Source organism: Thalassophryne amazonica, chromosome 6 (genome assembly GCF_902500255.1).
Source record: "Thalassophryne amazonica chromosome 6, fThaAma1.1, whole genome shotgun sequence".
NCBI lineage: Eukaryota > Metazoa > Chordata > Actinopteri > Batrachoidiformes > Batrachoididae > Thalassophryne > Thalassophryne amazonica.
This window is the reverse complement of record NC_047108.1, coordinates 65,268,098-65,284,234: the sequence shown is the minus strand read 5'-3', so window position 1 is coordinate 65,284,234 and position 16,137 is coordinate 65,268,098. Positions and strand designations below refer to the sequence as shown.

At 42.1% G+C, this 16,137-nt stretch overlaps 1 protein-coding gene across 4 annotated transcripts in view; it reads right to left on the bottom strand.

The window, feature by feature from the left end:
• LOC117512327 (adenylate cyclase type 6-like) overlaps positions 1-16,137 on the bottom strand; it is a 167,421-nt gene that overhangs the window by 31,518 nt on the left and 119,766 nt on the right. For all 4 annotated transcript variants that reach the window (XM_034172344.1, XM_034172345.1, XM_034172347.1 and 1 more), the window contains 8 exons: positions 13,712-13,870; positions 13,485-13,626; positions 13,195-13,323; positions 7,187-7,215; positions 6,806-6,953; positions 4,666-4,763; positions 4,432-4,519; positions 4,201-4,317 (listed from right to left, as the gene is read on the bottom strand). In XM_034172344.1, coding sequence (XP_034028235.1) covers positions 4,201-4,317; positions 4,432-4,519; positions 4,666-4,763; positions 6,806-6,953; positions 7,187-7,215; positions 13,195-13,323; positions 13,485-13,626; positions 13,712-13,870 — 910 coding nt within the window. The remainder of the gene's footprint in view (positions 1-4,200; positions 4,318-4,431; positions 4,520-4,665; positions 4,764-6,805; positions 6,954-7,186; positions 7,216-13,194; positions 13,324-13,484; positions 13,627-13,711; positions 13,871-16,137) is intronic.

The window sequence follows — 16,137 nt, the reverse complement described above, 5'->3', positions numbered from 1 at the left end:
CCCGGGATTAAGTCCAGGCCTGTACAACCTGTGCCAGGGGCAAGGCAGTCCATAAACCCGAACAAGGACTCCTCCAGCCGCTTCCCGTGCCTCATCGCCCCTGGTCCCACATCGGCCTGGACTTCGTCACGGGCCTCCCTGCGTCCCAGGGAATGACCACCATCCTGACGATAGTGGACCGGTTTTCCATGGCGGCCCACTTCGTGGCCCTCCCGAAGCTCCCGACGGCCCAGGAGACCGCAGACCTCCTGGTCCACCACGTCGTGCGTCTGCATGGTATCCCAGCTAACATCGTCTCGGATCGTGGTCCCCAGTTCTCCTCGCAAGTCTGGAGGAGTTTATGTAGTGAACTGGGGGCCACCGTGAGCCTGTCGTCTGAGTACCACCCCCAGACCAACGGCCAAGCAGAGCGGGCGAACCAAGAACTGGAACAGGCCCTGAGGTGTGTTGCCTCCGCGCACCCAACGGCCTGGAGCCAACATCTGGCCTGGATCGAGTACGCTCACAACAGCCAGATCTTGTCAGCAACCGGCCTCTCCCCATTCGAAGTATGTTTGGGGTACCAGCCGCCATTGTTCCCAGCCATAGAGGGACAGGTCGAGGTCCCCTCGGTCCAGGCCCATCTCAGGAGATGCCATTGGGTGTGGAAGTCAATCAATCAATCAATCAATCAATCAATTTTTTTTATATAGCGCCAAATCACAACAAACAGTTGCCCCAAGGCGCTTTATATTGTAAGGCAAGGCCATACAATAATTATGTAAAACCCCAATGGTCAAAACGACCCCCTGTGAGCAAGCACTTGGCTACAGTGGGAAGGAAAAACTCCTTTTTAACAGGAAGAAACCTCCAGCAGAACCAGGCTCAGGGAGGGGCAGTCTTCTGCTGGGACTGGTTGGGGCTGAGGGAGAGAACCAGGAAAAAGACATGCTGTGGAGGGGAGCAGAGATTGATCACTAATGATTAAATGCAGAGTGGTGCATACAGAGCAAAAAGAGAAAGAAACAATGCATCATGGGAACCCCCCAGCAGTCTACGTCTATAGCAGCATAACTAAGGGATGGTTCAGGGTCACCTGATCCAGCCCTAACTATAAGCTTTAGCAAAAAGGAAAGTTTTAAGCCTAATCTTAAAAGTAGAGAGGGTGTCTGTCTCCCTGATCTGAATTGGGAGCTGGTTCCACAGGAGAGGAGCCTGAAAGCTGAAGGCTCTGCCTCCCATTCTACTCTTACAAACCCTAGGAACTACAAGTAAGCCTGCAGTCTGAGAGCGAAGCGCTCTATTGGGGTGATATGGTACTACGAGGTCCCTAAGATAAGATGGGACCTGATTATTCAAAACCTTATAAGTAAGAAGAAGAATTTTAAATTCTATTCTAGAATTAACAGGAAGCCAATGAAGAGAGGCCAATATGGGTGAGATATGCTCTCTCCTTCTAGTCCCCGTCAGTACTCTAGCTGCAGCATTTTGAATTAACTGAAGGCTTTTTAGGGAACTTTTAGGACAACCTGATAATAATGAATTACAATAGTCCAGCCTAGAGGAAATAAATGCATGAATTAGTTTTTCAGCATCACTCTGAGACAAGACCTTTCTGATTTTAGAGATATTGCGTAAATGCAAAAAAGCAGTCCTACATATTTGTTTAATATGCGCTTTGAATGACATATCCTGATCAAAAATGACTCCAAGATTTCTCACAGTATTACTAGAGCTCAGGGTAATGCCATCCAGAGTAAGGATCTGGTTAGACACCATGTTTCTAAGATTTGTGGGGCCAAGTACAATAACTTCAGTTTTATCTGAGTTTAAAAGCAGGAAATTAGAGGTCATCCATGTCTTTATGTCTGTAAGACAATCCTGTAGTTTAGCTAATTGGTGTGTGTCCTCTGGCTTCATGGATAGATAAAGCTGGGTATCATCTGCGTAACAATGAAAATTTAAGCAATACCGTCTAATAATACTGCCTAAGGGAAGCATGTATAAAGTGAATAAAATTGGTCCTAGCACAGAACCTTGTGGAACTCCATAATTAACTTTAGTCTGTGAAGAAGATTCCCCATTTACATGAACAAATTGTAATCTATTAGACAAATATGATTCAAACCACCGCAGCGCAGTGCCTTTAATACCTATGGCATGCTCTAATCTCTGTAATAAAATTTTATGGTCAACAGTATCAAAAGCAGCACTGAGGTCTAACAGAACAAGCACAGAGATGAGTCCACTGTCCAAGGCCATAAGAAGATCATTTGTAACCTTCACTAATGCTGTTTCTGTACTATGATGAATTCTAAAACCTGACTGAAACTCTTCAAATAGACCATTCCTCTGCAGATGATCAGTTAGCTGTTTTACAACTACCCTTTCAAGAATTTTTGAGAGAAAAGGAAGGTTGGAGATTGGCCTATAATTAGCTAAGATAGCTGGGTCAAGTGATGGCTTTTTAAGTAATGGTTTAATTACTGCCACCTTAAAAGCCTGTGGTACATAGCCAACTAACAACGATAGATTGATCATATTTAAGATCGAAGCATTAAATAATGGTAGGGCTTCCTTGAGCAGCCTGGTAGGAATGGGGTCTAATAAACATGTTGATGGTTTGGATGAAGTAACTAATGAAAATAACTCAGACAGAACAATCGGAGAGAAAGAGTCTAACCAAATACCGGCATCACTGAAAGCAGCCAAAGATAACGATACGTCTTTGGGATGGTTATGAGTAATTTTTTCTCTAATAGTTAAAATTTTGTTAGCAAAGAAAGTCATGAAGTCATTACTAGTTAAAGTTAATGGAATACTCAGCTCAATAGAGCTCTGACTCTTTGTCAGCCTGGCTACAGTGCTGAAAAGAAACCTGGGGTTGTTCTTATTTTCTTCAATTAGTGATGAGTAGAAAGATGTCCTAGCTTTACGGAGGGCTTTTTTATAGAGCAACAGACTCTTTTTCCAGGCTAAGTGAAGATCTTCTAAATTAGTGAGACGCCATTTCCTCTCCAACTTACGGGTTATCTGCTTTAAGCTACGAGTTTGTGAGTTATACCACGGAGTCAGGCACTTCTGATTTAAAGCTCTCTTTTTCAGAGGAGCTACAGCATCCAAAGTTGTCTTCAATGAGGATGTAAAACTATTAACGAGATACTCTATCTCACTTACAGAGTCAGCCCGCTCTGCTCTCCTCAAGGCCTGGACGCGGGCAAGAGCCATGCAGATCGCCGACGAGCCCCGGCCCCAGCTTACCAGCTCAGGCAGGAGGTGTGGCTCTCAACCGAAAACATCCCTCTGCAAATGGACTCATCTAAGTTGACAGACCGGTACATCGAACCCTTTCCTATCACCAAGATCATCAGTCCCGCCGCAGTGAAGCTTCAACTCCCAGCTTCACTGCAGATACACCCGGTTTTCCATGTCTCACGAATTAAACCACACCACACCTCGGACCTCCGCCCCCCCCGGACCAGCGCCGCCTTCTGCCCGCATCATTGACGGTGAGCCGGCCTGGACAGTAAAGAAGCTGCTCGGGGTTTCCAGTATCTGGTGGACTCGGAGGGTTACGGACCAGAGGAGCGCTCCTGGGTGAAGAGGAGCTTCATCTTGGATCCCGCCCTCCTGGCGGACTTCTACCAGCGACACCCCGACAAGCTGGGTCGGGCACCAGGAGGCGCCCGTTGGGGGGGGGGGGGGGGGGGGGGGGTCCTGTTGTGTGGGCCGCCCGAAGAGGAGGTACTGCTGGCTGCAGCACCGATTCTCTGGCCAATCTCACACTCCATTGTCCCCTTACTCATGAACAAGACCCCAATTTACTTGAACTGAAAAAATTAACACATGAAAACCATTAAAAAATGTTTCAAAATTTAACAGAGAATTTAAAAATTTCTTGGGAGGAAAAAGTCTCCCAGACTCCCATCCTCTTTGACCTCCTTGTGAGACTTGCACCAACATTGGACCTTCTTTATTCATTACCCCCCCTTAGGGGAAATTTACTTCCACCATATTTCATTCCATCATATGTATGATTAATTGCATCTCAACTCCAGACCAAAGTCCCCCCCCCAACGTCTGAGTTGCGCATGATGGATGAGCTGACTCGGGGACAGAAGCATGGGGACTGTCAATGGTTTCATTGTATCAACATGAAAAGAGCTGTAACCACTGCATAATACTAGAGAGTGACCCAGTGTGGTGAGGAGGCGACCCTACCATGTTAGTGAAGGAGGAGATGAAGAGGAGAAGGATGGTGACGACGCCCACCAGTGTGCTGTTTGCACGAGACTGGACTATTTTCTTTGTTACAGTCTGCAAGGCAGCTGGGAACAGCTTGGATGTGAGGAACAAAATCAGACACAGACCGAGTTAAAACCATTAATGATGCTGTCTGAAGACAACGTGATCATGACTCCGATCCTAAGATAACTGTTTAAGGTTTGTTACTTTGATGCAGGAGTAGATTGCACAGATGAAGAGGATGTTGGCAAGGATGATGAAGATGCTGATGTAAAGGCCGAGCATAAGTGTTGTTCTGTGGGAGAGAAGAAACAGGCCTATTAGGATGTACAACTGTCATTTACTCCTCATAAACTAATAAAGGCCACATTTCCTGTCCACAGTTCAGCACAGCTGGAAAACTGGATCGTAAGTCAGCTTAGAGGAGAGAGAAGCACTTACTTTGGAAAAATGATGATCTGAATGAAACAGATGCAACAGAAAACAAGGAATGTGCATGCCACATAGCCGCCAAAACGATCGTCGACCTTTTTGGAGTACTGAAAGCAGAATAGAAATGAAAGGCATCACAGAGCTGATACATACCCTGCATGCTCTATGCACCGCAGTATACAGTGGCTTGCAAAAGTATTCAGCCCCTTGGTATTTCACGCATTTTAATTTGTTTATGGCGTTTCAAATACAAAAAGTAAATCAGGCTTCTCAATATAAAAATTTCTAAAATGATCTTCCTTAGACTCAAACTGAAAATAAATCTCTACAACTTGAAATAAATTAATTAAAAATATAAAAGCCAAGATGATGGGTTGCATAAGTAATCAGCCCCTTTGGTATAATATCTGTAAATAATCAGTTTAATTGCCAGTTGTCTTCAGACAAGTCAGGGGATGGATACATGAACATTTCCAAGTCACTGAATATGTCTTGAACTTTATTTACATCAGTTATGAAGAAATACAAATAATATGGCACTCTATGGTCAATATGTGTGGAGTAGACAGTTCTCAAAAACTGTGACTGTGCAAGAAGGAGAACAGTGAGGAAAGCCACCAAGACACCCAGACAACCCAGAAAAAGACTTAGGCTGGCTGTGATCGGACAAAATGCGCACAGTGCAAATTCTGCATTTTGTATCTCCAGTTATACAGCTTCATGATGAAGTGGTATAGAGGAGGGTCTTCTTTCACTAAAACATCAAATCTAGGCTTGCATCTCAGACATACCTTCTGGCAAATTGTAGGTGAACTTTCAGGTCTTCTTTTTAAGAAAATCCTCCTCTGTCCCACTTCATCATGAAGCTGTATAACTGAGGATATAAAATCCAAAACTTGCACTGTGCACAATTTCTCCAATCACAGTCACAGAAGCCTATAACTTCTTCTGGGTTGTCTAGCTGTCTTGGTGGCTTTCCTCACTCTTCTCCATCTTGCACAGTCACTCAGTTTTTGAGAACTGTCTACCCCACACAGAATTACCTTTGAGTGACATACTGTTTGTATTTCTTCATAACTGATGTAAATAAAGTTCAAGACATATTCAGTGACTTGGAAATGTTCATGTATCCATCCCCTGACTTGTCTGAAGACAACTGGCAATAAAACTGATTATTTACAGGTATTATACCAAAGGGGCCCATTACATATGCAACCATCATCTCGGCTTTTATATTTTGAATTAATTTATATCATGTTGTAGAGATTTGTTTTGAGTTTGAATTTAAGGAAGATAATTTTAGAATTTTTTATATTGAGAAGACTGATTTACTTTTTGTATTTGAGATGTCCTAAACAAATTAAAATGTGTGAAATATCAAGGGGCTGAATACTTTTGCAAGCCACTGTAAATGTACAAGTAAATACACATAGGTCTCTAATGGTGATCTTGAGAATCTTGACTGTGTATAACTTCATCGTGTGACATCTATGTGACTTCATCGTCAAAAACACTACAGTATCTACTGTTCAAAAATACTGTATGTATTTGTTCATAATTGATGTAAATAAAATCCAAGACATATTCAGTGACTTGGAAATGTTCATGTATTCATCCCCTGACTTGTCTGAAGAAAACGCAATAAAACTGATTATTTACAGGTGTTATACCAAAGGGGCCCATTATTTATGCAACCCATCATCTTGGCTTTTATATTTTTAATTAATTTAGATCAAGTTGTAGAGATGCTTTGAGTTTGAGTTTCAAGCCTGATTTACTTTATGTATTTGAAATGGCATAAACAAATTTAAATGTGTGAAATACCAAGGGACTGAATATTTTTGGAGGGCACTGTACTTCCCCAGCCAAGGCTGGTACCCATTTTCAGCAGGTTGGACTAAGACAATGCAGCTAAAGTGTCGTCCAAAGACTTAGACAGGTAGTGTGACCCAGGTCTACATATTGGTGCCCCAACTCCTATCCACTGAACTACCTGGTCTGCAACGAACTACACCAAGTAATACTAAATGTGCAAGAGTATCATGTCATTAGAGATCACATCAATGTTTTACTGGACATTTGTCTCAGTATATATTTATTTGTCAGTCAGTGTCATTGAATTTCTAGTTGTCCTTCATCAAATACTAACTTTTTTCTCAAGGTCAGGAGTTTGAAAAGTGAGGAGGAACTTCTTGACATGGTCTTTCCTTAGCTGGTCGATGCTACGTGCGTCGATGGCCCGTCCAAGAAACTCGTCCACCTCGTCCTCTGGGTTCAAGGCCTCCTGAGCGCAGCGGCTAAGAGTTACATGGAAAAAAAGGTCAGTGTGTGTGTGTGCATGTGTGATACAGACTTGGCATATGCTGTGACAGGCATCATGACTCAGCTAATATGGTATTAGTGCTGGGCTGGTTGAGACTGTATAAAACTAACAGCGTGCTCCAAAGTTAGTCTGCAACAGTGACAGTCTGACAGTCAGCCCGCTATCAACAAAAACCAAGCCAATAAAAACTGGAACCAAAACACTCACTTGTCTTTGCTGGAGGCTTCATCAATACCCTGAGAACAATCAAACACAGAAACGGGACAAAGTGAGAATGAGAAGCAGAGATGGCACTGGAGCAAGAAGGAGAGAAAACACAGAGATTATCATGTTACCACATAGGATGCGAAAAATAGACAGAGACTCAGACATCTGCACAGCAAGTCCCTGAGAGCCAGACAGATGTTTTAATTAACGTTGTAAGGCTTCAAGTTACACCCGCTTCCCTACTAGGATTCAGTCTCTGTGAGAGGAAGAGTGCAAAAGGAGGAGAAGAGGTAGAAATAATGTCAGAAATGAAAAGAAAACGGTGAGTGATACGTGCACCATCTCCAGTCGCTGTCTCATCGGATTGGCTTCATGTGATGGGAATTCCTTGGAATCCTTGGACCTCCTCTTTTCATAGGAACAGATCAGTACAGATCAGATCTGTCTTTTTCAGGATTGTGTATTTGTTGCATCCAGTGTTGCCACAGTTACGTTGAAAAATAATACAATTATTGATTACTCCTTGAAAAAGTAACTTAGTTATTTTACTGATTACTCAGTTCTAAAAGTAACTAAGTTAGATTACTAGTTACTTTATTAGTTACTTTCAACAGCTGCTGACAACACCCCCCTCCCACCTCAACATGAAAAGGATAACCCGTTTTGCCAAAACTCACTTTATAGTCAGCATTTCTTGACTTCAGTGAGTATAAATGCTTGTTTTAAAAAACATAAAATAAAGACATCTTTCTTGACCTCATATTTAACTGTTGACAGCACTGTAACAGTAAAACTTGCAATTTCTAACCTACATTGTTTATTCTTCCTGTGACCGTGAGGCAGTCGGAGTCCATGGACATTTTTAAGTCAAGACTTAAAACCTATTTTTATTCTCTTTCTTATGAATAGTTTTTTATTTGTTTTATTCTTTTACTTCTGTTTTTAATTATGTACTTGAATTTTTTAATTTTTATTTATTCATTTAATTTTTATGTTGAATTGTTTTGTGTGAGGTGGCTTCTGTTGGGATTTGGCGCTTTGTAAGCTGATTAAATTGAACTGAAATTGTAATGATTAAATTCTTTCTAACATTTTTTCTAACTATTAAATTCTCTCTAAACATTTTAGTTGTTGAAATGATTATTATTATAAGTAGTATTAGTAGAAAAAAAGGCTTCAAAAGTATACCTTTAATCTAGGGGTGTTGGGGGGGTGCTTCTATGCCCCGCTCCACGTGTGGATTTGCCCCTGCTTTGGCGTTTGAAAAAAAAAAAAAAATGGATTTATGCAGAAAACACAACCAGATTGACAGGTAAGAAAGTTTTATCAGAGTTTTTATGTCATGCTGTCCTCAGAAAGAGAGTTTAGGTGCATCTGGGTGGAAAAAAGTGTTAGTTGTTAAACGTCACGGATCAGCTGTTTTTAGTGAGGCCACACAGAGTGACTCAGAGTTTTAAAGAAAGAGGAAAAAAGCATAAAAAATGTCTTTGTAAAGCTCAATGCAGGTGGCAGGGCAGTTCAGTCAAACCCTAAACCCCTGCCCACAGGCAAAGTTTAATGCTGTGATCGACCTGCAATGCAAAAATAATAGTAATGAACAGTGACTCAGAGAAGTAACTTTAATATGATTCCTGATTTGGAAAGATTAACGCGTTAGATTACTCATTACTGAAAAAAGCGGTCAGATTAGAATTACCAGCATAACTGGTTGCAACCAAGCATCCGATTCAAATGTGTTAAGTGTTCAACATTTCTATTTTTTCTATTTTCAGAGCTGCTTTGGGGGACATTAACTTAATAGAAGTGACAAGCGTTTGATAAAAGTGCATATAACCCATGTCACAACCATACAGTCAGGTCCATAAACTGGACAATGGCTGCAAGTAGCTGTGTGAAGGAAGAAAAGAGGTGTTAAAATATGGTACAAACCAGAGTTAAGAAATCTGTAATGTTCCCATTAATAATTATTTTATATCATTATTAATTGTGTTCAAGTTAGTTTAATTTTCATTTTGCTATAATGCACTATATCAGTGTGCACTGAGTGTGCTGTATTTTCTGGAGCCTGTCAAAAAATGCTTAATGAAGAGGACAAAATAGTCACACTAGAGTATAAATCACATTAATTTTTTTCAAATGTTGTGCTACCACTTCATGCAACAGTGGTAGCAACATGGAAAATCAATATAATCTCCAAAGTATTTATTTATAACACAAACACCGTGTTGGGGAGCACAAGTTAACAACAGGCAGAAAATATGACCAAACTGCTTCTTTTGGCCACTGTACAGATATGCTGTTTATTTATTTATAATGTAACATTAGCCTGCTGAAGCTAATTAGCTAATTAAAGTTATTGTAACAGTTCCAAAAGAAAAGTGAATTGCTTCTTTTGGCAACTAAACAGACAATGCTACATGAGATAAACATGGAACACAAATACAAATAAATGTTACAAAGCTAGGCACATTATTTATTTATAACACAAATACTGCTTTCACCTGCAGAACCAAATTAGCTAATTAATGTTATTGTAACTGTCTACTCTGGGCTTCTCGGCCTGTCTCTTCTATTTACTAAATGGAGCAAAGGTTGTCACTGTCCAGCAGTAGTCTGCAAGCATAGATGGGCTCCATTTTCCGAATGTACCTGAAGTAAATGCTCTAGCATTGAACCTACTTGCCTAGAATCAGTCAAAGATGTATTTAGTTAATTATGATTTAAATTAAGATCCCTTCCCTTTATAACTCACCCATCCTCTGTGAATCCAAAGTCAGGGCCATATATGCTGACCCAGTCACATATCTTAAAAACTACAGCAAATCGACAATTTCAAACATTACTTTAGCCCTGTTTCCACCAATCGGTCTGGGTTGGTACGGCATTCACCCTTTTCAGGTTTCAAATCCCGCAAAACTTTGAAAAGATCGCCGCGCTGTGAGATCTCAGTAACATTGAGAACTGCATTGAGACGCTCTGATCGGGCTTCACTTTAACCGCTGCACACGGACAACAGCATTAACATCGCAACATAAAACTATTTTTATATTGTGCCTAAAACTGTCATGAATATATTCTCTGGGTTTATAGATGTTGTTATTGCGTTTATTTTATGTAAACATATGCGAGAATCACAGGCTGTCTCTCTTATTTTCAATGGGAGCTGCTGTGAGCTACGCTCACTTCCTGATCATGTCGTTCTGGAGGAAAGTGAAGTTTGCTTTTTAACGTCTTGATTATTGTTCTTTACAACACTGTTTGTTCTCTTTGTTCCAGACTAATATATATAATATGTCTGAAATTCGGTTTGCGTTTCATAAATTCCATGCAGATTAAACGTAGCAGACACAGATTATTTGTTATAATTTAGCAAGTTTTAGCAAGTTTTCAGGGTATCATGCAATGCAGTCTCTTATTAACTTGACGAAAAGCATAAAAAATATGCTTTGTAGTATAATATTCATTTACAATTGTCGTCATGTGGATTCTCGTTGTTGTTTTGACTGCAGCGACTCTCTGGTGCGCAAGGGATTATGGGACACGTGAAAACCCTGGATGGTACAGGTCGGAACCGTTAAGTGTGGCTTGGTTTGTGTTTCCACCACCAGTAGAATCCCTTTGTTTGGTAGACGTCAGCATGCACATCATCGTGAGCGTGTATGCTGTCACGTGGCCTCGCCCCCTCCACACGGACTCCATAAAGTATACTTTAACATTTTTTAAGTTTAATTTGGGGAGGTGATGGTCTAATGCTTAAGCGCTGGGCTTGAGGCCAGAGCATCCTCAGTTCAAATCCCAGCCTGACCAGCAAATCACAAAGGACTCTTGGGCAAGGACCTTAAACCCCAAGTTGCTCCCAGTGTGTAGTGAGTGCCTTGCATGGCAGCACCCTGACATCGGTGTGTGTGTGTGTGTTTGTATGAATGTGAGGCATAATTGTAAAGCGCTTTGAGCATCTGATGTAGATGGAAAAGCGCTATATAAATGCAGTCCATTTACCACTTGTCTTGGTGAATCATGGGATCTGCTGAACGAGGCACTGTGACTCTTTCAACTTTTAAACTATGCTAATGTTGTGGGACAAAGCGCCGGCATCCTTTGGTTCAGGCTGAGAAACGCACCCGGAGCAGACAAGCAACGAGGGACATCTTTAAAAATGCTGTGTTTATTCAGCCATGACAAGGAATTTAAAGTATTTCATGATGTCATTTTCCAAAATAAGGAGGCTATATGTGGATAAGCTTTTATCAGGCTGCGATCATGAATCTGACTGAAATGACGTACCAGGTAAGCTTAAGACTTTAATATTTACTCAGTGTGTGAATGGTTTTAATATTTGAAACAGTCTGAACTGTATGAATGGTTGTGTGATGAATAAAGATTTTGCTTCAGCTGCTGAGTCAATCAACGGACAGTAGTGGGTCAGCGCCTCCCTTTTGCTACCGTTCCATTATTTTGGTACCCAGACAAAGGCTGCTGAAAAAGTAGTATGGTACGGGTCGGTTATTTTCGTACTTGTTCCTACATCTGCATGTGGAAATGCACAAAATAGTGTTCCGTACTGTGCCATACTGACCTGTCCCGCTCGGTGGAAACAGGGCTTTTCATTCTGAGTGGACCAAAATTAGTAAAGTTTGGCGATATTAATTTGGGAAGCATTTCGGCTGTAGACTAGCGCAACTGGACTTTTGTTTGAATATGTTGATCTCTGTTGTTGTTAAGGTAGTATCTCACTGATGCGCGACTGGTGGAGAGTAGGTAGAGACACAAAAACATGCGAAAAACAGGCAAAAAGGTGATAACTTGAATTGGTCCTCCTGACACGTGCATGCATGATGGCCGACTGTCTGCTGAATGCTGTCCAGATTGGCGGCAAAAATATGGCCACAAATCTCAAGCAGTTGGCACACATACCGTGCGAGAGCCAATGACATGCCGCACAGCACACACGCGAAAGTTGAGAGGCACTGATGCGTCCTTTGCAGGCTCAAGGATTTGCATGCAAATGCTGGGTGGCACGCTCACGGATGTTCAGCGCCACTGGAAAAGCTGACATCGCATCACATTTGTGCACACAGTGCTCAGAATGGATGTAGACGATTACATTGTTGGTATGTGAAAGAGGCTGTGACTTTAGGCAGAAAAAGCATGGAAAATAATAATAAAATAAAGTGAAATACATAATAAAATAATAACACTATAAATAATAATTAAAAACAGAAGAAATGTGTGGAAAGCCACTCACAGACTTGCAGAAGATGTCCAGGAGGTTCTACACATCAATATTAATGTCCCAGCTGGTGACTGTCCTCTCCACGTGCAAATGACCACACAATTGTCCACTGACTGAGCACCATGATGCACTCAAAGTGCTGCTCCATGTGCGCATGGGCTTCGTGATCCTCTGGAAGTGCCCCGATAAAAAAAAAAAAAAAAAGCGGAGTGCTGGAGTAGTAACCATTTGATGCACAGGTGACATCCAGCATCATCTCCACGTGTGCACGGCGTGCAGGCTGTTGCAGCGCAGTGAGATATTAGCGTTAGTATGGCCTAAACAGTGGGTCATCCCTCTGAGTCTGATCTGCTTCAGGTTTCTTCCTCAAAAACACTGGAGGAAGTTTTTCCATACTACTGTCCCCTATGCACATGGTCAGGGGGGTTGGGAACATTAGATCTTACCTTTGTGAAGCACCTTGGGGCAACTGATGCAGTGATTTGGTGCTATATAAATAAAATAACATGAACTGAATATATACAGATAAGTGTAAGAACATTTGATGTTTGAGGAAAATGCATACTGGGTGTGAAAATGACACCTGCATCACATGGAAAATTGAAATGACATGTACTAGGTCAGGCACTACTTGTGTGTATAGTGGAACAGGGACATTAGATGCTGTTTGAAGAAAGACGTTACTTCAGATTATGTGGAGGAAATAGAGGAATTGAGAGAGAGTGAAGAAGAACTGGAGCTGTGAGTGTGACCATCATTACTCCATGTGTCTCACCATCTGCCTGTAGACTTTGGACTCCTTGGTTCTGGCGAAAGATCTGTCAGGGACCCAGCGTGGCATCAAGCCCTCACCTGAATTTGCACGTGCTCGCTGCATCTTGGCCATCATGGCTTTTTCCTCTTTCTGAAATAAAGGAAACCCCACAGAGTAGACAGTCTGATGAACAAGGTCATCAGTCTTAGTTCAGTCCTATTTTGCCAGGATAAGAGTGGCTGAGTGTGAGGTCCACCACGTACTCAAGAATGCACGTGTGTGTGTGTGTGTGTGTGTGTGTGTGCTCTAACCCTCTTCTGGCTGCACCCCAATACCAAGAAAGTTTCTATATTATGCTCCTTCAGGTAAGCGTTCCTCTCTCCACCGAAGCCCGGTTCCACCTCATAATCTCCATTCAGATACTGAAGTGTGGCGTTGGTGATGTGGATACGCCTGCACACAAAAACATTACGTATTCACCACACACAAAAGGGCCAATGAAAGCTCTGACAGTACAGTGTCAAGTGACAGGGCTCACCCTGCCTTCCCTCCCGCCTCCATTTGGTTGGCGAGTGTCACGTCATTGGACCAGACGTCAAACTGCCACTTGCGCAGGCCTAGCACCCCACAGTGAACACGCCCACTGTGAATGCCCACCCGCATGTTCACATTAACACCCGTCACCTCCCGCACCAGCCTGCAAGAGCACAAATGGAAAGATGACATATATATATATATATATATATATATATATATATATATATACATGCACAAAACTATTTATGTCACATGAGCAGAAAACCCGTTAGTTAGAATGCATATTGCTAAAGATAAAAAATGATTGAACTGACCATATAAATGTAGTCAGAGAATGAATTGTTTTGAAAAAAAAAAAGATGTAAATAATGGTCATGGTCATTGTCATTGTCTTTAAAAATAAAGACCCATATCCCTTAAACATTAGGGGCATGGCTGGTTTGAGTAACAGTTTGTGTGTTATTGTTGTGGTCGGTCAGAGGCTGCTAGCTACAGCTGCTGTTGAAGTTTTGTTGTTTTTGAACATTTTATTACAAATAAGCCATAAAGTTATACATAATAGGAGACCGTAGTCTCATTTGAGCTCTCCGTGATATCGTGGGATTTGACCACTTACGGGGACCTCCATTTAATATATACACAGCATAACTTCACACAGATAAATGGTGTACTGTTTTGTTTTCGGCTGCAATCACCAAAGCAGTCGCAAAAAGTATTTTTTGTTCGGTTCTCAGTGGAGAAGACAAGGCGAGGAGGTGGGAGACGTCGTGTTCAATCAATCAATCAATTTTTTTATATAGCGCCAAATCACAACAAACAGTTGCCCCAAGGCGCTTTATATTGTAAGGCAAGGCCATACAATAATTATGTAAAACCCCAACGGTCAAAACGACCCCCTGTGAGCAAGCACTTGGCTACAGTGGGAAGGAAAAACTCCCTTTTAACAGGAAGAAACCTCCAGCAGAACCAGGCTCAGGGAGGGGCAGTCTTCTGCTGGGACTGGTTGGGGCTGAGAGAGAAGCTGTTAGCTTCTCTCTCTTCTCTACTCTGGTTAGCTGTGTGTTAGCCTACACAGCTAACCAGAGTAGCTCCGTTCTCTCGCCTGTCGTTCTGTCCACTTTCCCACCGCACCGTCACTTTTTCTTTGCATTTTCACCTTGTTTGCTCGCCATTTGCCCAAAACCCCACTGAAAATGCTGTGGTTTGTACCCCGGAAGTAGAGAAATTATGTCATATGTGTCATATTTACCCCTTTAGTGCCCGCCCCAAATGAGACTGCGTTGCCCTATTAAGGGTGTGGTCACTTTGAGTGGCAGCTTGCTGAGTTGAGAGTTCAGTCTCAGGCTTCACTCTCACTGCCTCCGATGCGATTACCGAGTCTGCAGGCTCGGTAAGTGCCGCAGCGGGCCACTTACACCGACCCCTGTCTGCTGTGTGGAGCTGCAGCCAACAGGTCCAGAGACTACGCTCGCTGTTGTGATGTGGAGCGCTCCGGCAGCCCGCAAGGATAGACTTCTTGTTGAAAAATCCGCAGCGCCGCAGGGTTTCAGTAACCACAACCGCAGAGCCACCGAGAGAGCTTTGTATCTTTTTAATGACTTGGATTCTCTGCGGGTCCCGCATCCCTACCCTGCAATGATAACACTGGAGGCAGTGTGAGTGAGGGGTCAGACGCGGCTGGCTGCGGCTGCTAGCTGTTGTGGGGAACAGTGTCTATTGTTTTGAGCATTTTATGACAAATATTTTTAATAATATGGCTTGTTGTGTGGTTAAATCTGCAAAGAGATCATCTAAGACTTGTCTATGGTGTGTGCCAGTATTTACATTTTGAAATTATTGTATTTGCCCTATTGAGGTGTCAAATCCCATAAAATCTCAGAGAGTTCGCTGCTCTGCGAGATGTCAAGAACATTGAGAAATGAATTAAGACACGCAGATAACGCTGCAATTTAACTGCTGCACACTGACAACAGCATCAACATTGCAAGGTAAAACTCTTTGTACAACCCCTGGCAAAAATTATGGAATCACCGACCTCGGAGGATGTTCATTCAGTTGTTTAATTTTGTAGAAAAAAAAAGCAGATCACAGACATGACACAAAACTAAAGTCATTTCAAATGGCAACTTTCTGGCTTTAAGAAACACTATAAGAAATCAGGAAAAAAAAAATTGTGGCAGTCAGTAACGGTTACTTTTTTAGACCAAGCAGAGGGAAAAAATATGGAATCAATTCTGAGGAAAAAAATATGGAATCATGAAAAACAAAAGAACGCTCCAACACATCACTAGTATTTTGTTGCACCACCTCTGGCTTTTATAACAGCTTGCAGTCTCTGAGGCATGGACTTAATGAGTGACAAACAGTACTCTTCATCAATCTGGCTCCAACTTTCTCTGATTGCTGTTGCCAGATCAGCTTTGCAGG